This window comes from Nerophis ophidion, linkage group LG05 (genome assembly GCF_033978795.1).
Source record: "Nerophis ophidion isolate RoL-2023_Sa linkage group LG05, RoL_Noph_v1.0, whole genome shotgun sequence".
NCBI lineage: Eukaryota > Metazoa > Chordata > Actinopteri > Syngnathiformes > Syngnathidae > Nerophis > Nerophis ophidion.
This window is the reverse complement of record NC_084615.1, coordinates 72,248,616-72,271,242: the sequence shown is the minus strand read 5'-3', so window position 1 is coordinate 72,271,242 and position 22,627 is coordinate 72,248,616. Positions and strand designations below refer to the sequence as shown.

General features: G+C 41.4%; 3 protein-coding genes across 5 annotated transcripts in view; 1 reads left to right on the top strand and 2 right to left on the bottom strand.

Moving 5' to 3' along the window:
- ankhd1 (ankyrin repeat and KH domain containing 1) overlaps positions 1-1,118 on the bottom strand; it is a 37,614-nt gene extending 36,496 nt beyond the window's left edge. For all 3 annotated transcript variants that reach the window (XM_061901956.1, XM_061901955.1, XM_061901957.1), the window contains exon 1: positions 652-1,118. In XM_061901956.1, the coding sequence (XP_061757940.1) occupies positions 652-930 (279 nt within the window). In that variant the 5' untranslated portion in view covers positions 931-1,118. The remainder of the gene's footprint in view (positions 1-651) is intronic.
- An 8,689-nt stretch (positions 1,119-9,807) lies between these two features.
- Positions 9,808-19,531, top strand: hnrnph1 (heterogeneous nuclear ribonucleoprotein H1). The gene is made up of 12 exons (XM_061901953.1): positions 9,808-9,858; positions 9,994-10,101; positions 12,762-12,857; positions 12,944-13,099; positions 15,845-15,988; positions 17,114-17,252; positions 17,854-18,068; positions 18,171-18,283; positions 18,356-18,491; positions 18,561-18,638; positions 18,711-18,803; positions 18,908-19,531. Exons 3-12 carry the CDS (start codon positions 12,776-12,778, stop codon positions 19,003-19,005), a joined length of 1,254 nt encoding a protein of 417 aa, XP_061757937.1. The 5' UTR covers positions 9,808-9,858; positions 9,994-10,101; positions 12,762-12,775; the 3' UTR covers positions 19,006-19,531.
- rufy1 (RUN and FYVE domain containing 1) overlaps positions 12,941-22,627 on the bottom strand; it is a 21,410-nt gene continuing 11,723 nt past the window's right edge. Inside the window, exons 12-17 of the mRNA XM_061901952.1 lie at positions 22,243-22,362; positions 21,675-21,804; positions 21,449-21,543; positions 21,323-21,371; positions 21,179-21,256; positions 12,941-21,096 (exon numbers count right to left, since the gene is read on the bottom strand). Of these exons, the coding sequence (XP_061757936.1) occupies positions 20,953-21,096; positions 21,179-21,256; positions 21,323-21,371; positions 21,449-21,543; positions 21,675-21,804; positions 22,243-22,362 (616 nt within the window). The 3' untranslated portion in view covers positions 12,941-20,952. The remainder of the gene's footprint in view (positions 21,097-21,178; positions 21,257-21,322; positions 21,372-21,448; positions 21,544-21,674; positions 21,805-22,242; positions 22,363-22,627) is intronic.

The following is a 22,627-nucleotide window of genomic DNA, read 5'->3' as shown; positions in this document are numbered from 1 at the left end:
CATGGGAAGTTGAATATCTATCGATATAAGCTCAACATTATGTAGTTGGAACAAATATATATAACTGGCACGATGGCGAGAACCACATGACATTATATATACGTGCCTATAAAATAACAGCGACTGTCGAGAATTCGAGTTGTTCCGCAATTAAAAACACAACCCGGATTGTCCCTCGCAAAGTTAGCCGTGGGACGAGCGGGGCTCATTTACATGACATGGAAACTGTCGTACACGTAACGTAGCTACGAGTAAACTGCCAGAATCCGTCGTTGGTTAGTGGACACCTTCCATCTGCTTTGGCTGGAAAGAACCAACTTGAAATGGGTGTAAAGAGACGACAGCACCGAGCGAGGCCGCCCCAACTAGGCCCCATTTGAAGCCTGAGCTGCATAAATAAAACATTTCAGCTGGTTAGCGTGAACAAACGTCCAGCGCTTCACCAATATCGTCGGTATAAGACACTATAAAAGCTTCTTATGTCCGCAAATGGGTAAAATAGTAAAAGGTCCGGGTTTATTTGACGTAATTTCAGCGGCCTGGAAGGAGGTGGCTAGCAGCTGGGAGCTAACGTTAGCTCGCCAGCTCCAGAAGCAGGAGTAGTACGTTCTGGCAAGGCTTAGCTAACTAGCTTAGCTTAGCTTGAGCTACCTCTGAAACCTCGTCCTCGTCGCTGCCGGATCCCGGACCCGATGAGAGGACGGCCGCGGCCGCCAGTTTGAAATCCAGTCTGTCTGCGGAAGGCCCGCCGGGTTCGCCGTACAAGCGTACTTTCTTTCCACCCACACCAATCCCGATGCCCCCTAGCCCGACTCCTCCTGGTGTCGCTCCTACCCCCATCCCTGCCGCTGGGGAGCGAGGAGTCACCGAGTCAATCTCGTCCTCGAAGCCGTCCGTCAGCATTGCCGTCCCGGCTACTGCATCCTGCATATTTATGTTCACGATACGTGGGTTAACGAGCGAGTTGTTGACGTGAACGTCCGTCCAGGCTCTTTCCTTCGGGCTATTCGCGTTGTTTTACTTCAGGGAATCCAGAAACTCTCCCGAAGCTACGGTTGAGGAGGTTCTCTTTCCCCCAGCCATTAACTTTCTAACAACCTAACCCGATACGCACTGTTTCTGAGAAAGGCCGCCTCTGGTAGGAATTATCGCAATCCCATTGGCTCTGGCGGAAAAATGCCCGCTTCCGATTCGCCGCATTTGATGCTTGTCAAACAGGAAGAACATAACGTCATGTTAGGTTTACCAATATCACGAGGCTGTATAACGAACGTCAAGACATGACATGGAAGGCCAACTTAACTGGTAGCTAGCGTTACCAGTTCATGTCAACTCTCATCGGGACGTCACACACATGCTCAAGACAACAACTCGCCCATACCTGTGCCTTTCCGTATTCTACTTATTCAGAGAATCCGATTTTTCGACGTTATCTAACAAAAAAAAAATATATTAGTGCAGTCCATACAGTACATGCTCAACTGTTTAATATTTTGTGAAAATATTTTTTTTGATTTTTAAGTTTATTTCAAACCTGTATAAAGTTTCAATATGATTATTATATATATACCGTATTTCCTTGAATTGCCGCAGGGCATATAGTATGCGCCTGCCTTGAATTACTGGCGGGTCAAACTCGCTTCCCAAAATAATTAACGCATGCTTAGTATTACTGCCTGGTCAAACTCGTGACACTTCCCCTGTCATCATTTTTAAAATGGATGAGGCTGATTTCAATATTGGTAATTTGAAATCGCATAAAGGGAAGAAGATTAAGAGTAGGATTTAAGGTCCAAGCTTACATCACACTCAAATTTTTTACTGCATACCTTTGGTAAGTGCCGGAGTGAGAAGAGGTTTTAAAATAATTAGCTCATGCTTACTTTTACCGCATGCTTTTGGTAAACAGGAGTGAGAACAGGTTTTAAATTAATTTGGGCCTTGGCAGCAATTCAAGGAAATACGGTATATCATATCACAGTGGTTCTCAAATGGGGGTACGCGTACCCCTGGGGGTACTTGAAGGTATACCAAGGGGTATGTGAGATTTTTTTTTAAATATTCTAAAAATAGCAACAATTTAAAAATCCTTTATAAATTTATTTATTGAATAATACTTCAACAAAATATGAATGTAAGTTCATAAACTGTGAAAAAAATGCAACAATGCAATATTAAGTGTTGACAGCAAGATTTTTTTGTGGACATGTTCCATAAATATATATGTTAAAGATTTCTTTTTTGTGAAGAAATATTTGGAATGAAGTTCATGAATCCAGATGGATCTCTATTACAATCCCCAAAGAGGGCACTTTAAGTTGATGATTACTTCTTTGTGTAGAAATCTTTATTTATAATTGAATCACTTGTGGGCTTCACGGTGAAAGAGGGGTTAGTGCGTCTGCCTCACAATACGAAGTTCCTGCAGTCCTGGGTTCAAATCTAGGCTCGGGATCTTTCTGTGTGGAGTTTGCATGTTCTCCCCGCGAATGCGTGGGTTCCCTCCGGGTACTCCGGCTTCCTCACACTTCCAAAGACATGCACCTGGGGATAGGTTGATTGGCAACACTAAATTGGCCATAGTGTGTGAATGTGAGTGTGAAAGTTGTCTGTCTGTCTGTGTTGGCCCTGCGATGAGGTGGCGACTTGTCCAGGGTGTACCCCGCCTTCCGCCCGATTGTAGCTGAGATAGACCCCAGCGCCCCCCGCGACCCCAAAAGGGAATAAGCGGTAGAAAATGGATGGAAAAATGGATGAATCACTTGTTTATTTTTCAACAAGTTTTTAGTTATTTTTATATATATTTTCCAAGTAGTTCAAGAAAGACCACTACAAATGAGCAATATTTTGCACTGTAATACAGTTTAATGAATCAGAAACTTATGACATAGTGCTGTATTTTACTTATTTTTTTCAACCAAAAATGCTTTGCTCTGATTAGGGGGTACTTAAATTAAAAACATGTTCACAGGGGGTACATCACTGAAAAAAGGTTGAGAACCACTGTCATATCATATATCATTATCCATGCGTTTGTTACGTCTCGATTACTGTATTGTATTATTTTCGGGTCTCCCCATGTCTAGCATTAAAAGATTACAGTTGGTACAAAATGCGGCTGCTAGACTTTTGACAAGAACAAGAAAGTTTGATCACATTACGCCTGGACTGGCTTACTTGCACTGGCTTCCTGTGCACTTAAGATGTGACTTTAAGGTTTTACTACTTACGTATAAAATACTACACGGTCTAGCTCCATCCTATCTTGCCGATTGTATTGTACCATATGTCCCGGCAAGAAATCTGCGTTCAAAGGACTCCGGCTAATTAGTGATTCCCAGAGCCCAAAAAAAAGTCTGCGGGCTATAGAGCGTTTTACGTTCGGGCTCCAGTACTGTGGAATGCCCTCCCGGTAACAGTTCGAGATGCCACCTCAGTAGAAGCATTTAAGTCTCACCTTAAAACTCATTTGTATACTCTAGCCTTTAAATAGACCTCCTTTTTAGACCAGTTGATCTGTTGTTTCTTTTCTTTTTCTCCTCTGTCCCACTCTCCCTTGTGGAGGGGGTCCGGTCCGGTGGCCATGGATGAAGTTCTGGCTGTCCAGAGTCGGGACCCAGGATGGACCGCTCGTCTAGAGTCGAGACCCAGGATGGACCACTCTCCTGTGTATCGGCTGGGGACATCTCTACGCTGCTGATCCGCCTCCGGATGGTTTCCTGTTGGCTCCACTATGGACGGGACTCTCGCCACTGTGTTGGATCCACTTTGGACTGGACTCTCATGGTTGTGTTGGATCCACTATGGATTGAACTTTCACAGTATCATGTTAGACCGGCTCGACATCCATTGCTTTCGGTCCCCTAGAGGGGGCGGGTTGCCCACATATGCGGTCCTCTCCAAGGTTTCTCATAGTCATCATTGTCACCGACGTCCCACTGGGGTGAATTTTCTTTGCCCTTATGTGGGCTCTACCGAGGATGTCGTTGTGGTTTGTGTTGTGGTTTGTGCAGCCCTTTGAGACACTAGTGATTTAGGCCTATATAAATAAACATTGATTGATTGTTGATACATCACATATTGTACACATTTTAATTTCCTTCTTTACAACATGTCTGAAAAGAAGTATGAAGAATCAAATGTTATTATTCCTACCCCCTTTTGTCTTAGTAGTAAGTTGTACCAGAGGAACCACAATGCAAAATGGACAATAATAAAATGTTTTTGTTGTTTTCAGTCAACACTAACCAGATTATTATCATTTGTTATTGCGTCCCTCTCTAAAACTTTTTAAAAACTAATAGGGACATAAAAAAATAGAAACGGATGATAAGTTCAGGGTTTGTTGTGCTAAATCAAACAGATCAATAGATTAAACAATATAATCAAGTACGGTTACAAGAGAACATAAACACTCATGCTCTGACAGTCAAGATTGTTAAAAACATTTTTAATCACATCTATCCATCCATCCATTTTCCACATCTAGTCTCATTTTAAACAGTTGCACTCAAAATGATTGATCATTATACTTATCGGCGATGATTAATTGATTGATTGATTGAAACTTTTATTAGTAAATTGCACAGTACAGTACATATTCCGTACAATTGACCACTAAATGGTAACACCCGAATAAGTTTTTAAACTTGTTTAAGTCAGGGTCTACGTTAATGATCCATCCATCCATTTTCTACCGCTAATTCCCTTTGGGGTCGCGGGGGACGCTGGTGCCTGTCTCAGCTACAATCGGGCGGAAGGCGGTGTACACCCTGGACAAGTCACCACCTCATCGCAGGGCCAACACAGATAGACAGACAACATTCACACACTAGGGCCAATTTAGTGTTGCCAATCAACCTATCCCCAGGTGCATGTCTTTGGAAGTGGGAGGAAGCCGGAGTACCCGGAGGGAACCCACGTATTCACGGGGAGGACATGCAAACTCCACACAGAAAGATCCAGAGCACGGGTTTGAACCCTGACTACTCAGAACCTTCGTATTGTGAGGCAGACACACTAACCCCTCTTCCACCGTGAAGCCCACGTTAATCAATTCATGGTAAATGATGTGGCGACTTGTCCAGGGTGTACAACCGCCTTGCGCCCGAATGTAGCTGAGATAGGCTCCAGCGACCCCAAAAGGGACAAGCGGTAGAAAAAGAATGGATGGATGGCACTATACCCATTGATGTATTTTGAATAATTTACTTTGGTGACCGTTTCTAAAACTGGTCGAGTTATTCAGTTGTTTTCTTGGTTTCTTGCAAACTAACTGCAAATACATAGACATTACTATTTTGAGTACATCTTAAGCAATTGTTTTATGATTTGTGATTATTATTTATATTTCTATTGCTGTTTACTTAGTTATTATTAATTATATAAAATTTCTTATTATTTTCTTATTTCTTGTTATTCCAATTTCTCACATCACTGAATAAGGCATCTATTTGCAGATTTTTAAAAAAAAACAGTTATTGTTAAGTTATAGAGAAGGCGGAGAATTAGACTTAGATTTAGTTAGACTTTATTGATCCACAAATTGATCCACACAGTAGCTCAATTTCAGAGGATAGAAAGGGTAAGGATGGAAAGGATAACTGCAGCTATTAAGTAGACTAAAAATGTACCATGGTAGCAATACAAATGATAACATACTGTATTTCCTTGAATTGCCACCGAGCATATAGTATGCGCCTGACTTGAATTACCGCCGGGTTAAACTCGTGACGTCATGAGTGACACTTCCCCTGTCATCATTTTCAAAATGGAGGAGGCTGATTTCAATACTGGTAATTTCAAATCTCATAAAGGGAAGACGATTAAGAGCTATTCAGTAGGATTTAAGGTCCAAACTGAAAAGAACACTAAGCAGCTATGTTTTATTAATATACCTGTGGGGCCGACGATCCGACAGACAGGCAGGGCATGCTGATGCCCTGCCTGCCGCAAGATGGCGGCAAAGAGATGGCGAGCGAGCGGAGAAGAGGAGCGAAAGAGCGACCTGGACTGAGGTTTTATTGAAAAATAAACAAAGTCAAACTGCTCATGCCATGTCCTTCCTTGGTGGTCCTGGGAACCCGCAAGACGACTGCTTGAGGCCGTCACAAAACCGTAGCTGCGTCTGTCAAATATGAGTCATTAAATGACTCCCGCCTCCTGGTGGTAGAGGGCGCTGGTGATCCTTCTTGCGACTACTCGGCTGCAGAAGAAGTGAAATGAGTGACGTGATATGTGCTGGATGAGGTAATAAAGAAAGATCTCCATCGAGACAGAGAGACTTTTAAAACTGAAGAAAGATAAGGAAGACTTCTATAAACAAGTTATCGATGCTTTTGATCAGAAGGAGCTGGCATGGACTATATTTATAAGTAAAGGTAAGACCATGATAACGTTTTTTTTTATTAAATGTGCTTTTCATGATGGTATCCTTACATCACACTCAAATTTTTACTGCATGCCTTTGGTAAGTGCCTGAGTGAGAACAGGTTTTGAAATAATTAACGCATGCTTACTTTTACTGCATGCCTTTGGTAAGTGCAGGAGTGAGACGAGGTTTTAAATTAATTAGCGCCCCGGCGGCAATTCAAGGAAATACGGTATATGTAATATTTACATATTATACATACAGTCCATAATATATACTGATGTATTATCTTATTTTATTATATTAAACTTTATGTTCCTGAATATGACTTTGTCAAGCATCTTTGAAACAAATATAGCATTGCAATGGTCCATATTGAGCATCTAAAACAGGGGTCGGGAACCTTTTTGTCTGACAGAGCCATGAAAGCCAAATATTTTAAAATGTATTTCCGTGAGAGCCATATCATATTTTTTTTAACACTGAATATAACTAAATGCGTGCATTTTTTAAGTAAGACCAATATTTTTAGAGTATAATAAGTCTAATTATTTTTAATAACATTGTTATTTCTTGAACAGGTGCTGTAAAAAACGGATGGATGGATTAAAATGCATGAGAATGTTTTATATATTGAACGTTATTTTTAACATCGTGATTACCAGCAGAATTATTCATCACTCATTGTGTTAAGCAATGTCAGCTAAGATTTATCTGAGAGCCAGCTGCAGTCATCAAAAGAGCCACATCTGGCTCTAGAGCCAAAGGTTCCCTACCCCTGATCTAAAATATAAGAAAAACCTTAAACATGTAAATTTTTTCTCAAATAAAACCCACATCTGCCTACCTAAAATGCATGCATTTGTCATAGGAATGTACTTATTTTCAACCAAACCCAAACAAAAAAGCCCAACAAATTGAAAATGCATGTGAACGCAACATATATGACTACAGGAGACAACAATGATATCTTCAAACTCAGATTCACATCCAATTTCAGAGTGGCGAATGCCTTGCCAAAAGACACACATCAAGTTGTCAACTTTTACAGTGTCCATTATGTCACCTAAAAGTTATGCTTGAAGATAGTATACAGCAGGGGTTTCAAACTCAATTTATCTGGGGGCCACTGGATGCAGAGTCTGGGCGAGGCTGGGCCGAAAGAAAATATAAAAAAAAAAAAGGTTGCATACTCCTCAGCATGTCTAGTTCTTTAATGACGTTTCAGATTGTATCTCTTGTGCAATGTGTGTCGTTCCACTTTTCCTCCCTACTGCAACACGGCGGTTGATGGATAATAGCCGGGAAAGTACCAGGATAGCGAGTGCAAAAAAGTGACTGCTCGAGGAGTGTTATCCGGCGTCAAATATATGTAGTGTTCATCGTGTGAGGCAATGAAAATTCAACAATAAACAAAACAAATAACGGTTTGAATTGGTCCAGGTTATCGGGGACTGTTATTACTGACGGACTGGTGTCGCAGTGTGACTGCAGCTGGCACGCCAAATTTCTTCCCCCCTACAAAAACCTTTTCCCCCCATTTACCTCCGGGGTCATGTTTCCACTTACGTCACGCATGTTTCCTTTTACGTCACACTTCGGCTTTGACTGCCCGTCGCTGGAAGGATACTTCGCTGCTGGAATCTGAAGAAATCGATTAACACGATAACATTTTTTTCTAGTCCTTCATATCCTCAAGTTAATTTGTCCGATTAATACAGACGTTTTGATTACGCTATATTATACAAATATAACGCTATATTTTACAAATATAACGCTATATTATAAATATACAGACGTTTTGTTAACACTAAATTGGCCCTAGTGTGTGAATGTGAGTGTAAATGTTGTCTGTCTATCTGTGTTGGCCCTGCGATGAGGTGGCGACTTGTCCAGGGTGTACCCCGCCTTCCGCCCGATTGTAGCTGATCCCCCGCGACCCCGAAAGGGAATAAGCGGTAGAAAATGGATGGATGGATGTTAACGCTATATTATCAAAAAAATTAAAAATAAAAATAAAAAAAACAATTAACGAACACAATCTAAGGGATGACATAAGAGGAAACGTGACCCCGGAAGTAAATAGCAGGGGGGGGGGTTGTAGGGGAGAAAAATTTGGCGTGACAGCCAGGCACGTAAGAAAATCCTTGTCTCCATAGCAACGTCTCTGTCGCTTTCACTCATTTGCCGCTTTTCCACCAACGCAGGGGTAGGCAACCCAGAACGTTGAAAGAGCCATTTTGGACCCAAATAACCCAACGCTATCAAGCACCATTCATATGAAAAAGGGACGGCGTGGCGCAGTGGAAGAGTGGCCGTGCGCAACCCGAGGGTCCCTGGTTCAATCTCCACCTAGTACCAACCTCGTCACGTCTGTTGTGTCCTGAGCAAGACACTTCACCCTTGCTCCTGATAGCTCCTGATGGGTGCTGGTTAGCGCCTTGCATGGCAGCTCCCTCCATCAGTGTGTGAATGTGTGTGTGAATGGGTAAATGTGGAAGTAGTGTCAAAGCGCTTTGAGTACCTAGAAGGTAGAAAAGCGCTATACAAGTACAACCCATTTATCATTTATGGAACTTGCGGGCCACACTAACATGAAACTTTCATGTTAAGGTGGGAGCCGCAAAATAAAGTTTCGTGGGCCGCAATTGGCTTCACGGTGGCAGAGGGGTTAGTGCGTCTGCCTCACAATACGAAGTTCCTGCAGTCCTGGGTTCACATCCAGGCTTGGGATCTTTCTGTGTGGAGTTTGCATGTTCTCCCCGTGACTGCGTGGGTTCCCTCCGGGTACTCCGGCTTCCTCCCACTTCCAAAGACATGCACCTGGGGATAGGTTGATTGGCAACACTAAATTAGCCCTAGTGTGTGACTGTGAGTGTGAATGTTGTCTATCTGTGTTGGCCCTGCGATGAGGTGGCGACTTGTCCAGGGTGTACCCCGCCTTCCGCCCGATTGTAGCTGAGATAGGCGCCAGCGCCCCCCGCGACCCCAAAAGGGAATAAGCGGTAGTAAATGGATGGATGGATGGATGGGCCGCAATTGGCCCGCGGGCCGCGTGTCTGAGACCCCTGGTATACAGTAAATGCAATCAAGCATAATTAAAAAAAAAAAAATCAAACCATCCTCAGTTTTACACTAGTTTCCACATGACTAATTATTTGTAGTTATTTCAAACATGCACACAAGACCAAACATGGTGGATGGGTACTTTAGCAACACAATATGTGATGTAGGTATTCTTTTGAAAAAGATTGAAATGGAAGTCTACTCAAACATCACAACAAAATAAGAGGAATAACAAGTGAAACAGGCTTTTGGATCATATAGGACTTCAGTGCAAAGTGGAGATGTTACCCGCCATTATGGGCCTGGGACAACTACGTCATCCTTTTTGGGCGTGGACCCAGACCTTGGCGCTTTGTAGCGATTGCCAGGTTGCGTGTAAACACACGTTTTATTCCAACGTTGAGCATATCAGTCCAGACTGGGTATGATTTCATATTTACTGCCAATTCAAACAGGAACACACCGTACAATTTACGTATTCAGAAATTGTTTCATTGTTTCTTGCCAAGAACTGCAGTAACGTTAGAGCCTGTGTGTTTTGTGTTCGTCTCGAAAAGGGGGTCGGCAGTTAAAAGTCTGGCAACCCCGCGCAAGCTTGCTGCATCACACAGGCCTTCCATTACGCTTGTAACGCGACCGGCGTCTTCTGTCTACGAATAAGCTCGGTAAGCTCACTAATCTATTTACCAAACGCACTTTTAATCTTTTTAGAGTGTATAATTTAATATGGTTATTGGTGAGTGAATCAAACTGCGCATTTTCTATTATTAATTGTAAACGTTAGCCTGGAAGCTAAGTAGCGAGGCATGTGGCGCAGGCCTCTTTTGTTCTTCAACCTCCGTGTGCTATTAGACACGCAAAAACCGTCATAAGTCCTTTTTATAATGAACTATTTATGTTGTTACTTAAACTCAAAAGTGATAATATTAATATACGAAAACCCCTTTGTAATATTTCAGGATACACGTTATTTTTGAGGTAACGCGTGTCAATTGAGTGGAGCCGATAAAGTAGTTTGCGTCTTTATACATCTCATATTGTAAATGTTCGTACTGTACATATTTAATTGCGTATTATTATCGATGCACAGAAAGAAAAGTAACATTCCAACGTCTTACTACGTTTTAGCCGTCGTGAAATGAAAATCAAGATGGCGCCAACCACGCCGGCGTAATCCAGTTCAAAACTACCGCTTCTGTATATTTACTTGGTCATTCATTGTGCAAATAAAGAAATGTGGGCATTTTAAGCATGTAATTTCTTAAAATAATTAATAATGAACGAGTTGTGCCTTTGTGACGATTTGTACCAAGTGACTTAGGGTTGGGCGATATTGCCATTTTTAAATATCGCGATATTTTTAAGCCATATACGATATATATTATTATATTTTGCCTTGAATGAACACTTGATGCATATAATCACAGCAGTATGATGATTATGTGTCTACATTAAAGGCCTACTGAAATTGGATTTTCTTATTCAAACGGGGATAGCAGGTCCATTCTATGTGTCATACTTGATCATTTTGCGATTTTGCCAAATTTTTGCTGAAAAGATTTAGTAGAGAACATTGACGATAAAGTTTGCAACTTTTGGTCGCTAATGTAAAAGCCTTTCCTTTACCAGAAGTAGCAGACAATGTGCGCGTGACATCATGTGTTGTAGGGCTCCTCACATTGTTTATAATCATAGCCTCCAGCAGCAAGAGCTATGCGGATCGAGAAAGCGACTATTTCCCCATTAATTGAGCGAGGATGAAAGATTCATGGATGAGGAAATTTAGAGTGAAGGACTAGAAAGGAAAAAAAGGCGGCGGCAGTGTGAGCGTTTCAGATGTAATTAGACACATTTACCAGGATAATTCTGGAAAATCCCTTATCTGTTTATTGTTTTAATAGTGTTTTAGTGAGATTGTAAAGTAATACCTGTAAGTCGGATGGCTGCGGTAAACGCAAGTGTCTCTGAGAGAAGCCGAAGAGCCAAGATCACAGCTGCCTTTTTGAGCTGTAGTAGGAGGAGGCATAATCCGCAAAGTTTCCGGTAAGAGCCAACTTAATACCACAATTTTCCCATCCAAAAACTTGCTGGTTGACGTAGAAAAACATGTTCGCTTGACCGCTCTGGGTTAAAGCTTCACAACAAACACCGGCTGTGTTTCTGTGCTAAAGGCAGCTGCAATCCACCGCTTTCCACCAACAGCATTCTTATTTTACGTCTCCATTATTAATTGAACAAATTGCAAAAGATTCAGCAACACAGATGTCCAAAATACTGTGTAATTGCACGATGAAAAAGGACTACTTTTAGCAGTGTGGTGCTGGGCTAATATGTCCCCTCCAACCAATAACGTCATAAACACGCGTCATCATTCCGCAACGTTTTCAACAGGAAACTGCATGAAATTTAAAATTGCAATTTAGCAAACTAAACCGGCCGTATTGTTAATATTTCATCATTGATATATAAACTATCAGACTGCGTGGTCGGTAGTAGTAAGTATCAGTAGGCCTTTAAAACATTCTCATTCATTTATGCTACTTTTAAGCTTTCATGCAGCGAGGGAAATCACAAGTAAGTCAATTGACCAAAAGTGTATTAATTAAAGTTATTAAGCAATGGCACAAACATTCAAGTCATTTCCAAAACTTAAAGTGCAAGGTTGTCAGACATTTTAAGTGTCAAATAAATATGAGCTGCATAATAGGAAATCAAATAGTATTCGTCCTTCACTATGTGGTAGGTTACTACGGACGTTATGAAATTCTCTTCATTCTGTAGCGCGTGACTTTTCAAATGATGCTACATATCAGCAGTAATGCTACTTTTTAATAGCAACACTTCCCCCACACTTGACAAATTACGGTTGTCTATTCGACATATTCCCACTTGAAGCCGAACCACCGGCAGACGATGGAAACCCTGCTGTTTTTATTGGGAGTTAAGTCTTCCTTCATTTGTTACCACCATCTTTCTCTCGTACGGCTATGTTAGCAGCTAACGTAGCCCAGTATGCTACCTCTCTGCTCTGCGAGGGCGGACACGTATGTGACGTATGACGTGACAGTATGTGACGTATGTAAGAATGTGCGCCTGCTTGTCTGTGAGGAGAGACAGGAAAGAGTGAGAAGAACTTGAATGCCCGCAGCTAAATGCAACTGCGTGAGAACGTATACTCGGAATATTACGATAGTCATTCTCTATATCGCACAGAGACAAACCCGTGATATATCGTACATCTCAATATATCGCCCAGCCCTAAAGTGACTCATGATTTACTATGCATTCTCTTCCATGAACAATTAACTAAAGTCCTATTTCCAAGGCCTCTACATAAAAATGAGTGATGAAGGCTACGTCGTACGAATCAGGGGTCTCCCTTGGTCCTGTTCGGTGGAGGAAGTGCAGAGATTTTTCTCAGGTAGGTTATTTTTCTGTCTGTGAATTAGACACAAGTTCCCACGTAAATAGTTGCAACTTGAGTGGTTTGAACCGATTTAATTCCAGATTGCAAAATGCTCGGCAACGGCGGCGGTGTCCACTTCACCTCCACGAGAGAGGGTCGTCCCAGCGGCGAGGCCTTTGTTGAGATGGAAACAGAAGAAGACCTTAAGATAGCCTTGAAGAAGGACAGGGAAACTATGGGGCACAGATATGTGGAGGGTGAGTAATATCCACACAAATATTAAAAAACAACACATTTCTGAAATTGTTGACCTTGTCCACTGTTGGTTTTTTTCTTTCATCTTCAATATTTGCCAATGAATGTATCAAATGGACCTGTCTGAAATACACCTGGGCCAATAACAAATTTCTTGGACGATATATCGTTTATTGCAGAAAAATGATATAGTCAGCTTTATTTTGAGACCAAATTAAACATTCATCCGTTTTCTAGTGCTTGTCCCCTTTGGGGTCGTGGGGGGTGCTGGGGCCTATCTCAGCTGCATTCAGGCAGAAGGTGGCGTACACTCTGGACAAGTCGCCACCTCATCGGAGGACCAACACAGATAGAAAACGTTCACACTTAGTGTTGCCAATCAACCTATACCCAGGTGCATGTTTTTGGCAGTGGGAGGAAGCCGGAGTACCCGGAGGGAACCCGCACAGTCACGGGGAGAACATGCAAACCCCACACAGAAAGATCTCAGGACCTTCGTATTGTGAGGCACATGCACTAACCCCTGAGCCACCGTGCTGCCCTTTCCCCAAATTAAACAATAATATAATAATATATGATCATAATGAAAGTAACTATTTCAAACAAACTTATTCCTAGTAGTGTTTACTGGGGGTGTAACAATTAATTGCTATATCGATTCATATTCCTTAGATTTAACCACATCGATCTGTGCTTTCCGGAAGATAGGTATCGATCTACTATATCGATTGGTATCGATCCAGCATAGTTTAAAATAGATTTTATAGATACTAGTAAAAGGAAACTATTGGATTTAAAAATGTGAGCTTCATATAAAGTTTAGTACTTTTAATAAAGACATAAAACGTTAAGTCTGCTTGCCTGTCTGTGGTGTCATCAAAATAAAAATGGCGAATAGTAAAGGTGGTCAAGAAAAGTTATAAAATAAGCACACGCCACAAAACAATATCCTTTGATTACAACACAAACTTCCGGTTACAACACTATTGCAAATGTCACAACTAAGACAAACGTCAAGACAATAATATAGCGCCACAACTCAACTTTAAGCAACAAAGGACGCGACCGACACAACGGAAGGCACAGCAAAGCTAGTTATGGTGACGCACCGACGTCCGGCGGAACACAACATGGCGCCACAACATCACAACTGGTAGCCAATGAAAAATAATTTAATCAGAAAAAAATAAATAGAATTGGTGGATTCAGGAGACAATGGAAATTAAGAAGGAAGGGGTCAACGCCATCAACAAGGATGAAGGAGCATGCATGCTTCTGCACACTTGGTACGCTGTCCTTCATCGGCACAAAGGCAGAGATCAGATACTGTATGACAGGGTTGGGGTACTTAATTTAGCAGGTACATCTGTTAAAATGCTGGTTACTGTATTTTATTTGAAATCTGCTTGAATATTGAACATAGAAGAAAAGGTTTCCTCTTGTTAAATAAAACTATGTGTTGGTTGCACATTATTCAAATTAGATTTAGCATTGGCCATTAATTGTTGTTTGTATTGATAATTCATTTGTACTTAATTCCCTTACAAGAAATAACAGGAATATAGGGAACTTCACCTGCAACGTCCAGTATCCATTTAACAGTCACACTGGTTGGTTGATATTTTTTTGGCTAAAAATTACTAAATAGATTTCAACTCACTGAATCTTTTCGGATCGTATCTTTCTTGAAAAAATGTTGTCCCTGAATCACATCAGCAAACATAAATTCTGACTCGAGTCATTGTTCAAGGAAATTGTTCCACCCCTAGTATTTACCACCGTAATTGGGAGGTCAAGCACTTTTAATTATTCTAAATAAGTAAACAATAATATAAAAATGACTGTCAATCTTTTTTTACCAAAAATTGCACTTCAATAAGTATTAAAAAATCTTGAAGTTTTGTTTTTTCCCCCAGTTGTAAAAACTGCAGCAAGTGGTTTCTTTTCTTTTTTTGTTGCCATATTCCAGAGATTTTGGCATACTTGCTTGTTTGTTCGTCCGTGTTGTCCAGTTCATCTGCATCCCATTCGGTTTGAAGCCAGAATACACCAGAATATTTGCCTTTTTGACATTTATTCTCCTAATTTTGGTTCTCACTTGCAACTTGCTAGGCTTTGTTGGCAAGACCTGTGTGTGTAAGCAAGCAGCCCGTCCTCCACCCACTGAGACAAGAGGATTCACTCCTGTGATTGAAATTTACCATTGAACAAATACGCTCAGGTGCTTAGGCAATGCACAGCGTGAACCGAACCTTCTTGGAGCCTGTTCGGAAGTGACAAACACAGCCAACTAATTGCACACAACAAATATTGGCCATCTCCGTGTGCATTTTGTTTTCCACCCCATCAATGCATCCTTTGCATTGATGCTTTGTCATTGTGCCCAAAAAAGTACAACTAAACTGGTTTACAGTCAATCCGTCCAAAAAGGACAGGAAGGCAAGTGGGTCGCCACAATGGCAGTGGGCTGTTTTGATCGCGGCAAAATTACAAAAATGTCAACATGCCGATAATGTACACATGATACATCTACAATATAAAAATACTGACAAATACAGTTGTTATATCCGCTGTGGTTTTACTTTTATATCTATACTCGGCCAAAAAGTGCGTGATTGGCAGCAACTGTAAACTCATTTTCTCCCCCCACTGGTGTGCATTTTTCAAAATATCAAAAGTGTGTGTCATTCTTGGATGAATGCAAGTACTATTTTGTGTTACTATGTTGTTTGTCTTGTGTGATTCAGTGTTTAAATCCAACAATGTGGAGATGGATTGGGTCATGAAGCACACTGGTCCAAACTGTCCAGAGACAGCGGGAGATGGGCTTGTGCGGCTGCGAGGCCTCCCCTTTGGCTGTAGCAAGGAGGAGATTGTCCAGTTTTTCTCAGGTATTATGTTTTCCTCATGTGGCTTTAATAGTTATGTTCCCCTTTCCACCAATATTAATTTTCTTGCTACACTCTTCTCTTTCACTCTGACCAATCCATAGTATTCCAGTAACTTCAGCTCCTTTATTACTTAATTGAAATACTCTAGGACAATTTTATTTTGGTCAAGTGCTGGAAGCAAGAGACGTGTCTGAATGCACTTTGTACACAGCATGTAAACCCCTTACATTTTTATTACTGTCAGAGCTCTTACATTTTTTATTCCCATAAAACTAAATTATTATTTTGAGCAAAGAACAAGTTTTAGTCAACCAGCAAAACTACAGCTAGTGTACAAAGAACAAGTCCCTCAGAGGTCATATATTTACTTTTGTTAATGTGCAAAGCCTGCATTGCTGTCCAATGAAAATGTGTATCCAAAATAACAAAACCTACATTTTGAGATTCATGCTTCCAATTAATAATCCAGACCAGACATGCCTACTTTTTGAGACCCTTTTATGTCTTATATTAGATATTTCCACTAATATAATAAAACTGATGGTCAGAATTGGTAGCCTTAGTGTGTCATACCGGCACATTTTTACACAGAGGTTAAACAACCTCCCATTGTTTACATCCATGTCCTCTATCCATCACCAATCTTTCTGTAACTGAGCTGTGGACTATGGCTCAACAGCTTTTCTCCATTTCTACATTGTTTGCGTTATTGTAAGTGAATAATGTTAGAATCTGTGCCATCGACTAAATGCTCTTTTGCCACATTGACCCTGTTTCCTTCCTTTTGCATCCTCTAAAAGCCTAACATGAAATGTAGCACAGAATGGACCAAGAGTAATTTGAATTTGTCTTCATCAACCCACTGATACCAGCCTAATGTCCTCCATAGTGCCTTTTGTCATACCTCTTTCCATTCCTGTCCTCATTTCTTTTTAACCCCCAAAATCCAATGTATTGTTTAATAGTGCCAGCTGCAGGTTACTAATTGAGCTGGTATTGATGATAATGATGTGTATATTTAGAGTGTTCCATAATTTTTTTTTATCTCTTAGAGACATTTGTCTTTGTGATTGGGCATGTGATTTAATGTGTTCCCCGCTGGGGTTATCTGTCCTTGGGTTGAAGGGTTGGAAATCGTGCCAAATGGGATAACATTGCCGGTGGACATCCAGGGGAGGAGTACGGGGGAGGCCTTCGTGCAGTTTGCTTCACAGGATATAGCTGAAAAGGCTCTAAAGAAACACAAGGAAAGAATAGGGCACAGGTGGGGATGGTTGGTTGGTTGGCTGGAAACATTGCTTTTCTTATGGTGTGCACCCTCAACATGAAACTGACACTTTTTTGTAATGTTTGCCACAAACACACTAACATCCATGTCTGAACACATTCACATTGTCAGTGCTTAAGACACAATTCCAAATTGAGTCCATTTACCCATTTTTGTTTACAACAAAAGGTGTTAAGTATAAGCCATCAGTCCAGTTTGATAATGGTAAGGATAATCCCTGGTGGTGCATCAGAGACCAGCTGTGCACAAGGACACGGAGCCCACTTTCACAGGTAAAGCTTGTGAAGCACTCTGCCTCTCTAATACCAGGACAATGGTTTTCATGGCAGCAACACTGGGCCTCCTGTTTTCAATCACATCTCTAAATCAATCCAGGTAACCATAAGAAAAGTGCAAGGCCCTTATCCATTTGGAGAACGTCCTTTTTACAGTTACACCTATTATTGATGTCCTATCTATTAACATAGCGTAACTTTGACGGACTACACCATGACAGATTGTGTATAGCCTACAGTCATAGTCAATAATGTGAGCTTAAACCAGGCCTCACAATGCCATTTCTATGCACATACTATAGGTACATTGAGATCTTCAAGAGTAGCCGCGCTGAGGTGCGTACCCATTATGAGCCCCAGCGAAAGCCCATGAGCATGCAAAGACCTGGCCCTTATGACCGGCCCTCTAGCGGGCGCGGCTACAGCATGCTGAGCCGGGGCGGGTCTTATGACCGAATGCGGCGTGGAGGATATGGAGGTGGTGTGTCGAGCGGACGAAGATCTGAAATCAGCTTTGGTAATAACTTGTTACAGCATTTTTTTCCATTTTATGCCAACAAGGCACACCAGTGGTAACAAGATTAGAAAAAAATTCTCACGAGAGACGTTGAACATTCAGGTGTATCGGACTCCCGGTACAACGACGGCGGTTCGTCCTTCCAGAGCACAACGGGCCACTGTGTCCATATGAGAGGGCTGCCTTACAGAGCCACAGAGTCTGACATCTACATTGTAAGACTAAATACATCTCTGCTGAAGTTTATGTCCAGATGAAGAAATATGTGTGGATTTTGCTTTTGGCAGTTCTTCTCCCCATTAAATCCGGTGCGGGTCCATATTGAGGTTGGCCCTGATGGGAGGGTGACCGGGGAGGCAGATGTGGAGTTTGCAACACATGAGGATGCAGTGGCAGCCATGTCCAAAGACAAAGCCAACATGCGTAAGTGTACGCTTTTACAAAATTATGTGCGTGAACCATCCTTTCATGCTTGTCCTTCTGACCCTTTAGAGCACCGCTATGTGGAGCTTTTCCTAAACTCAACAGCAGGTGGCAGTAATGGCGGATACAGCAGCCAGATGATGGGGGGTGAGTATAGCTGATATAAAAAATGGAATGGTTTAAATATGATTGATACATTTTGCTGCGTTTTCCCCATAGGGAGCCAGTCGTCTTACAGCAGCAGTCAGCTGAGCTCTGGCTACTCTAGTGGATACGGTAGCCAAGGAAACATGGGCGGCTACAGTGACTACAGTGAGTTCCCTCTGTTACTATGATGCATTTGCAATAAAACTCAATGTTGTTGGATGTGATAAAGCTCTGTGGTCCTATAGTATGTATTTTGTCACTCTTGTTAGGTAACCAGGGCGGAATGGGAAGCAGTTACTATGGCAGTGGAGGAGGTGGTGGTAGCAGAAGCTCTATGAATGGACTCGGCGGGGGCTGGGGAATGTAGTTTTTCCTTTGTCATAGTACCTTTTTTTTGTGACCATTTGTTTTAACTCAGAATTTTGCTGCTGGGATGGAAATGTTTCAGCAATAAACATGGGGGAAGGTCATGGGGAGCTTTTGAACATTGCGAGGGGTGGTTTGTAATTTTTTTTAAGTGCATGATCCTAAGAGAGATCACAAGCGTGTTGAAGAGGTGTTCCGTTTCACTTCGTCTGAAATGTCTATTCACAGAACCCACGTGTATTCCATTTTAAAACTGGGATTGTTCTCCACACACCCACTCTTGTCTTGCTAGTGTTGCGTCACATTTCTTTTTTTATGTAAGGATGTTTTAGACACTTTTAAACATCTAATCCTTTTGATTTAGTTAAATGTTCATCTGATTTCAGTCCTGACGAGCAGCACATTTTGACTGCAGACTGGGCTTTTTTTTTGGATGAAGACTCTCAAAAACAAAATTTTCTGCTTCTAATGCCATTTGTATTTTCTGTGAGCAAAGTGAATAAACTAGTTGGAACATGTCTTGGAAACATTGAACATTTTATTCAGTCATTAAATAGTGTGTTAAAAAAATTGAAGTCCCAGATGATTATAGAAAACAGCTCTTGAGGATATATGCAAACCACCATGTTTTAATACGGTCTTAAAAAAAAGTTACATTTGTGTCATTCTACAATCATTTACACAGATGACCGCTATCTGTAAGCAGTCAGCTAAAGTAGTGTTAATACACTACAATGAATATCAAAATAAAAGTACACAATACAATCTTGGTGCACATTTACATCAGAATATTAGAAAAGATGACATTGAAACGTCGATTCATTCTCTTTGACAATCACAATCCATTTCCCACTTGCTGTCAACAAAGGAATTCTCTAAAACAGTACTACTGTACTGAATAAATGTATTTTAAGAGTGCCAGAAAAATCACATCCGAACCATGATTCTGAATCGATTCAAAATGAGTTTATTTAAAAAAAAAAAAAGTTTTTAAACCATCTAGATCAGGGGTCTCAAACTCAATTTACCCGGGGGCCACTGGATGCAGAGTCTGGGTGAGGCTGGGCCGAAAGAAAAAATATATATATAAAAAAAAAAAGGTTGCATACTCACCATGTCTAGTTGTATAATTACGTTTCAGATTGTATCCCTTGTGCAATGTGTGTCGTTCCACTTTTCTTCCCTACAGCAACACGGCGGTCGATGGATAATAGCCGGGAAAGTACCAGGATAGCGAGCGCAAAAAAGTGATTGCTCGCGGAATGTTATCTGGCGTCATATAGAAATATATGTAGTGTTCATCGTGTGAGGCAATGCAAATTCAACAATAAACAAAACAAATAACGGTTTGAATTGGTCCAGGTTATCGGGGACTGTTATTACTGACAGACTGGTGCCGCGGTGTGACTGCAGCCAGGCACGTAAGAAAACCCTCGTCTCCGTGGCAACGTCTGTTGCTTTCACTCATTTGCCGCTTTTCCACTAACGCTGGGGTAGGCAACCCAGAATGTTGAAAGAGCCATTTTGGATCCAAATAACCCAACGCTGTCAAGCGCCATTCATATAAAACTTTGGGGGCCACACTAACATTAAACCTTCATATTAAGGTGGGGGCCGAAAAATAACGTCTCCTGGGCCGTGTGTCTGAGACCCCTGATCTAGTTGATTATGTAGGGTTTGTTTTGGCCTGTTTTGAAAATTTTTTTTTACAATTTATATATTGATTATATTGCAATAATGTGGTTGAATTGATTCTGGATCAAACTCACCAAAAGAGTAAGGATTGAATGTAATCTTGAGTTTTAAAACTTAAAATTCCTAGAATTAATATGTTTATTTGTTTACATATTAAATTCAGGTAACAGTTGAAATGTCCATACCTGGCTGTCATTGTTGTACAAACATGATCCAGACTGTGCAATGAGAGATCCAAATGGCAGCAGGTCTGTCAGGAAGCAGTGGATGAACTCCTCTGCAGCAAGAGAGCGTGACACATGTCGCAGACCCGCACTGGCCGAGGATATGAGGGTAAAGCCAGCTCGTTACTGGAACAGGTGTTGCAGTAAATATCCCCACAGTTCCTGCAATGGTGCTAAAAACAAAACATGACCCCTAATCCCATCAGACAAAAATGATTTTGGTTCAATATAAATGGATAGCAGAAGAACGCCTACCTTTCTTCGTGAAATGGAGAATTCCTTCTGGCATTGCTTGCATTGTGTGGCCTCGTCATCTTTTAACCAGGCTTGACCCTGCACAGAATGATTCAACATTACCATAAGAATATCAAACACGCAACTAAGGCTTCCCATTTATACCTTCAGGGCTTTGTTAACCTCCTTAAAGTCCTCCATCTTGAGTTTAGACCTTGGTGGATGGGGGAAAATATAAAAAATGTCACTGATGTGACACAATAAAGTTGGGCATGTTGTAACAACACTAACTGGCTGAGATGCTGTCCCATCTCCTGCAAAGCCTGTTCCTGCTGCTCACATATCTGCTGCAGCTGCTGTTTCTCCTCTTTTAGGTCCTGCAGCTCCTGCAGGACCACAAAAATCAGTCAAAGCTGCCTGTTCATCTACAAGATGATAAAGGAAAACTAATGGCTGTCTTTAATAATCTACTGCAAAAATAATACCACAGTATTATGCAATGGTGTGCGTCACTGACCGAGTGCAGGCCTTGTAGTTGTTGCAGTTGTGTGCGAAGCTCGACGCTGTTGTCCTGCTCCCTCTGAAGAGCTTTCTGTAGGTTTTGTCTTTGTTCCCTCTCAACCAAAAGCTCCTTCTCCAAGCCCAGCCTGAATGGAACATAGAAGACCAAAATAGCGTGAATATTTACAAGGAAGTTGGTCAACGGGTGGAAAGTTGTTTTAAAGCATCACTAGCTCGACTGTAAGGACATCTCAGCACTGCAACATGCTTGAAGATAATTAGGGAGGTCAATGAAGTGAGATACAAGTTACTATTTAGTAAGATTGTTGCTTATGTATAGTAAGTATGTATCCATCCATCCATTTTCTACCACTTATTCCCTTTTGGGGTCGCGGGCGCCTATCTCAGCTACAATCGGGCGGAAGGCGGAGTACACCCTGGACAAGTTGCCACCTCATCGCAGGGCCAACACAGATAGACAGACAACATTCACACTCACATTCGCACACTAGGGCCAATTTAGTGTTCCCAATCAACCTATCCCCAGGTGCATGTTTTTGGAAGTGGGAGGTATGTAGTTTAACCTTAATGTGTCCAGGTCGCTCAGCTGTCTCTGAAGAGCGTTGACTTTTTCCCCCAGCACTTCCTTCAAGTCTTTATCTGACTGATCGCTTTTTTTACGATCTTGCTCAGAGTTCTGTAGCCTGAAAAACATTCCAATTAATCACCATAAACACAATTTTCCAAACTTTATTATTGCAATGTTTCACAACCTTTAGTGAGCCAAAGCACATATTTTACATGAGAAGAAACCTTACCTGAAATTTTTTTTTATTTTTTTTCAATGAACTGACAAACTTGCTTATAGAAATTGGTCTCTCGATTTCAACATTATTTGCAGGGATGTGCCACCAATCAATATTGGTCGATTGTCGTGAAAAAGAGCCTTTTTTATGCCAATTACAATAG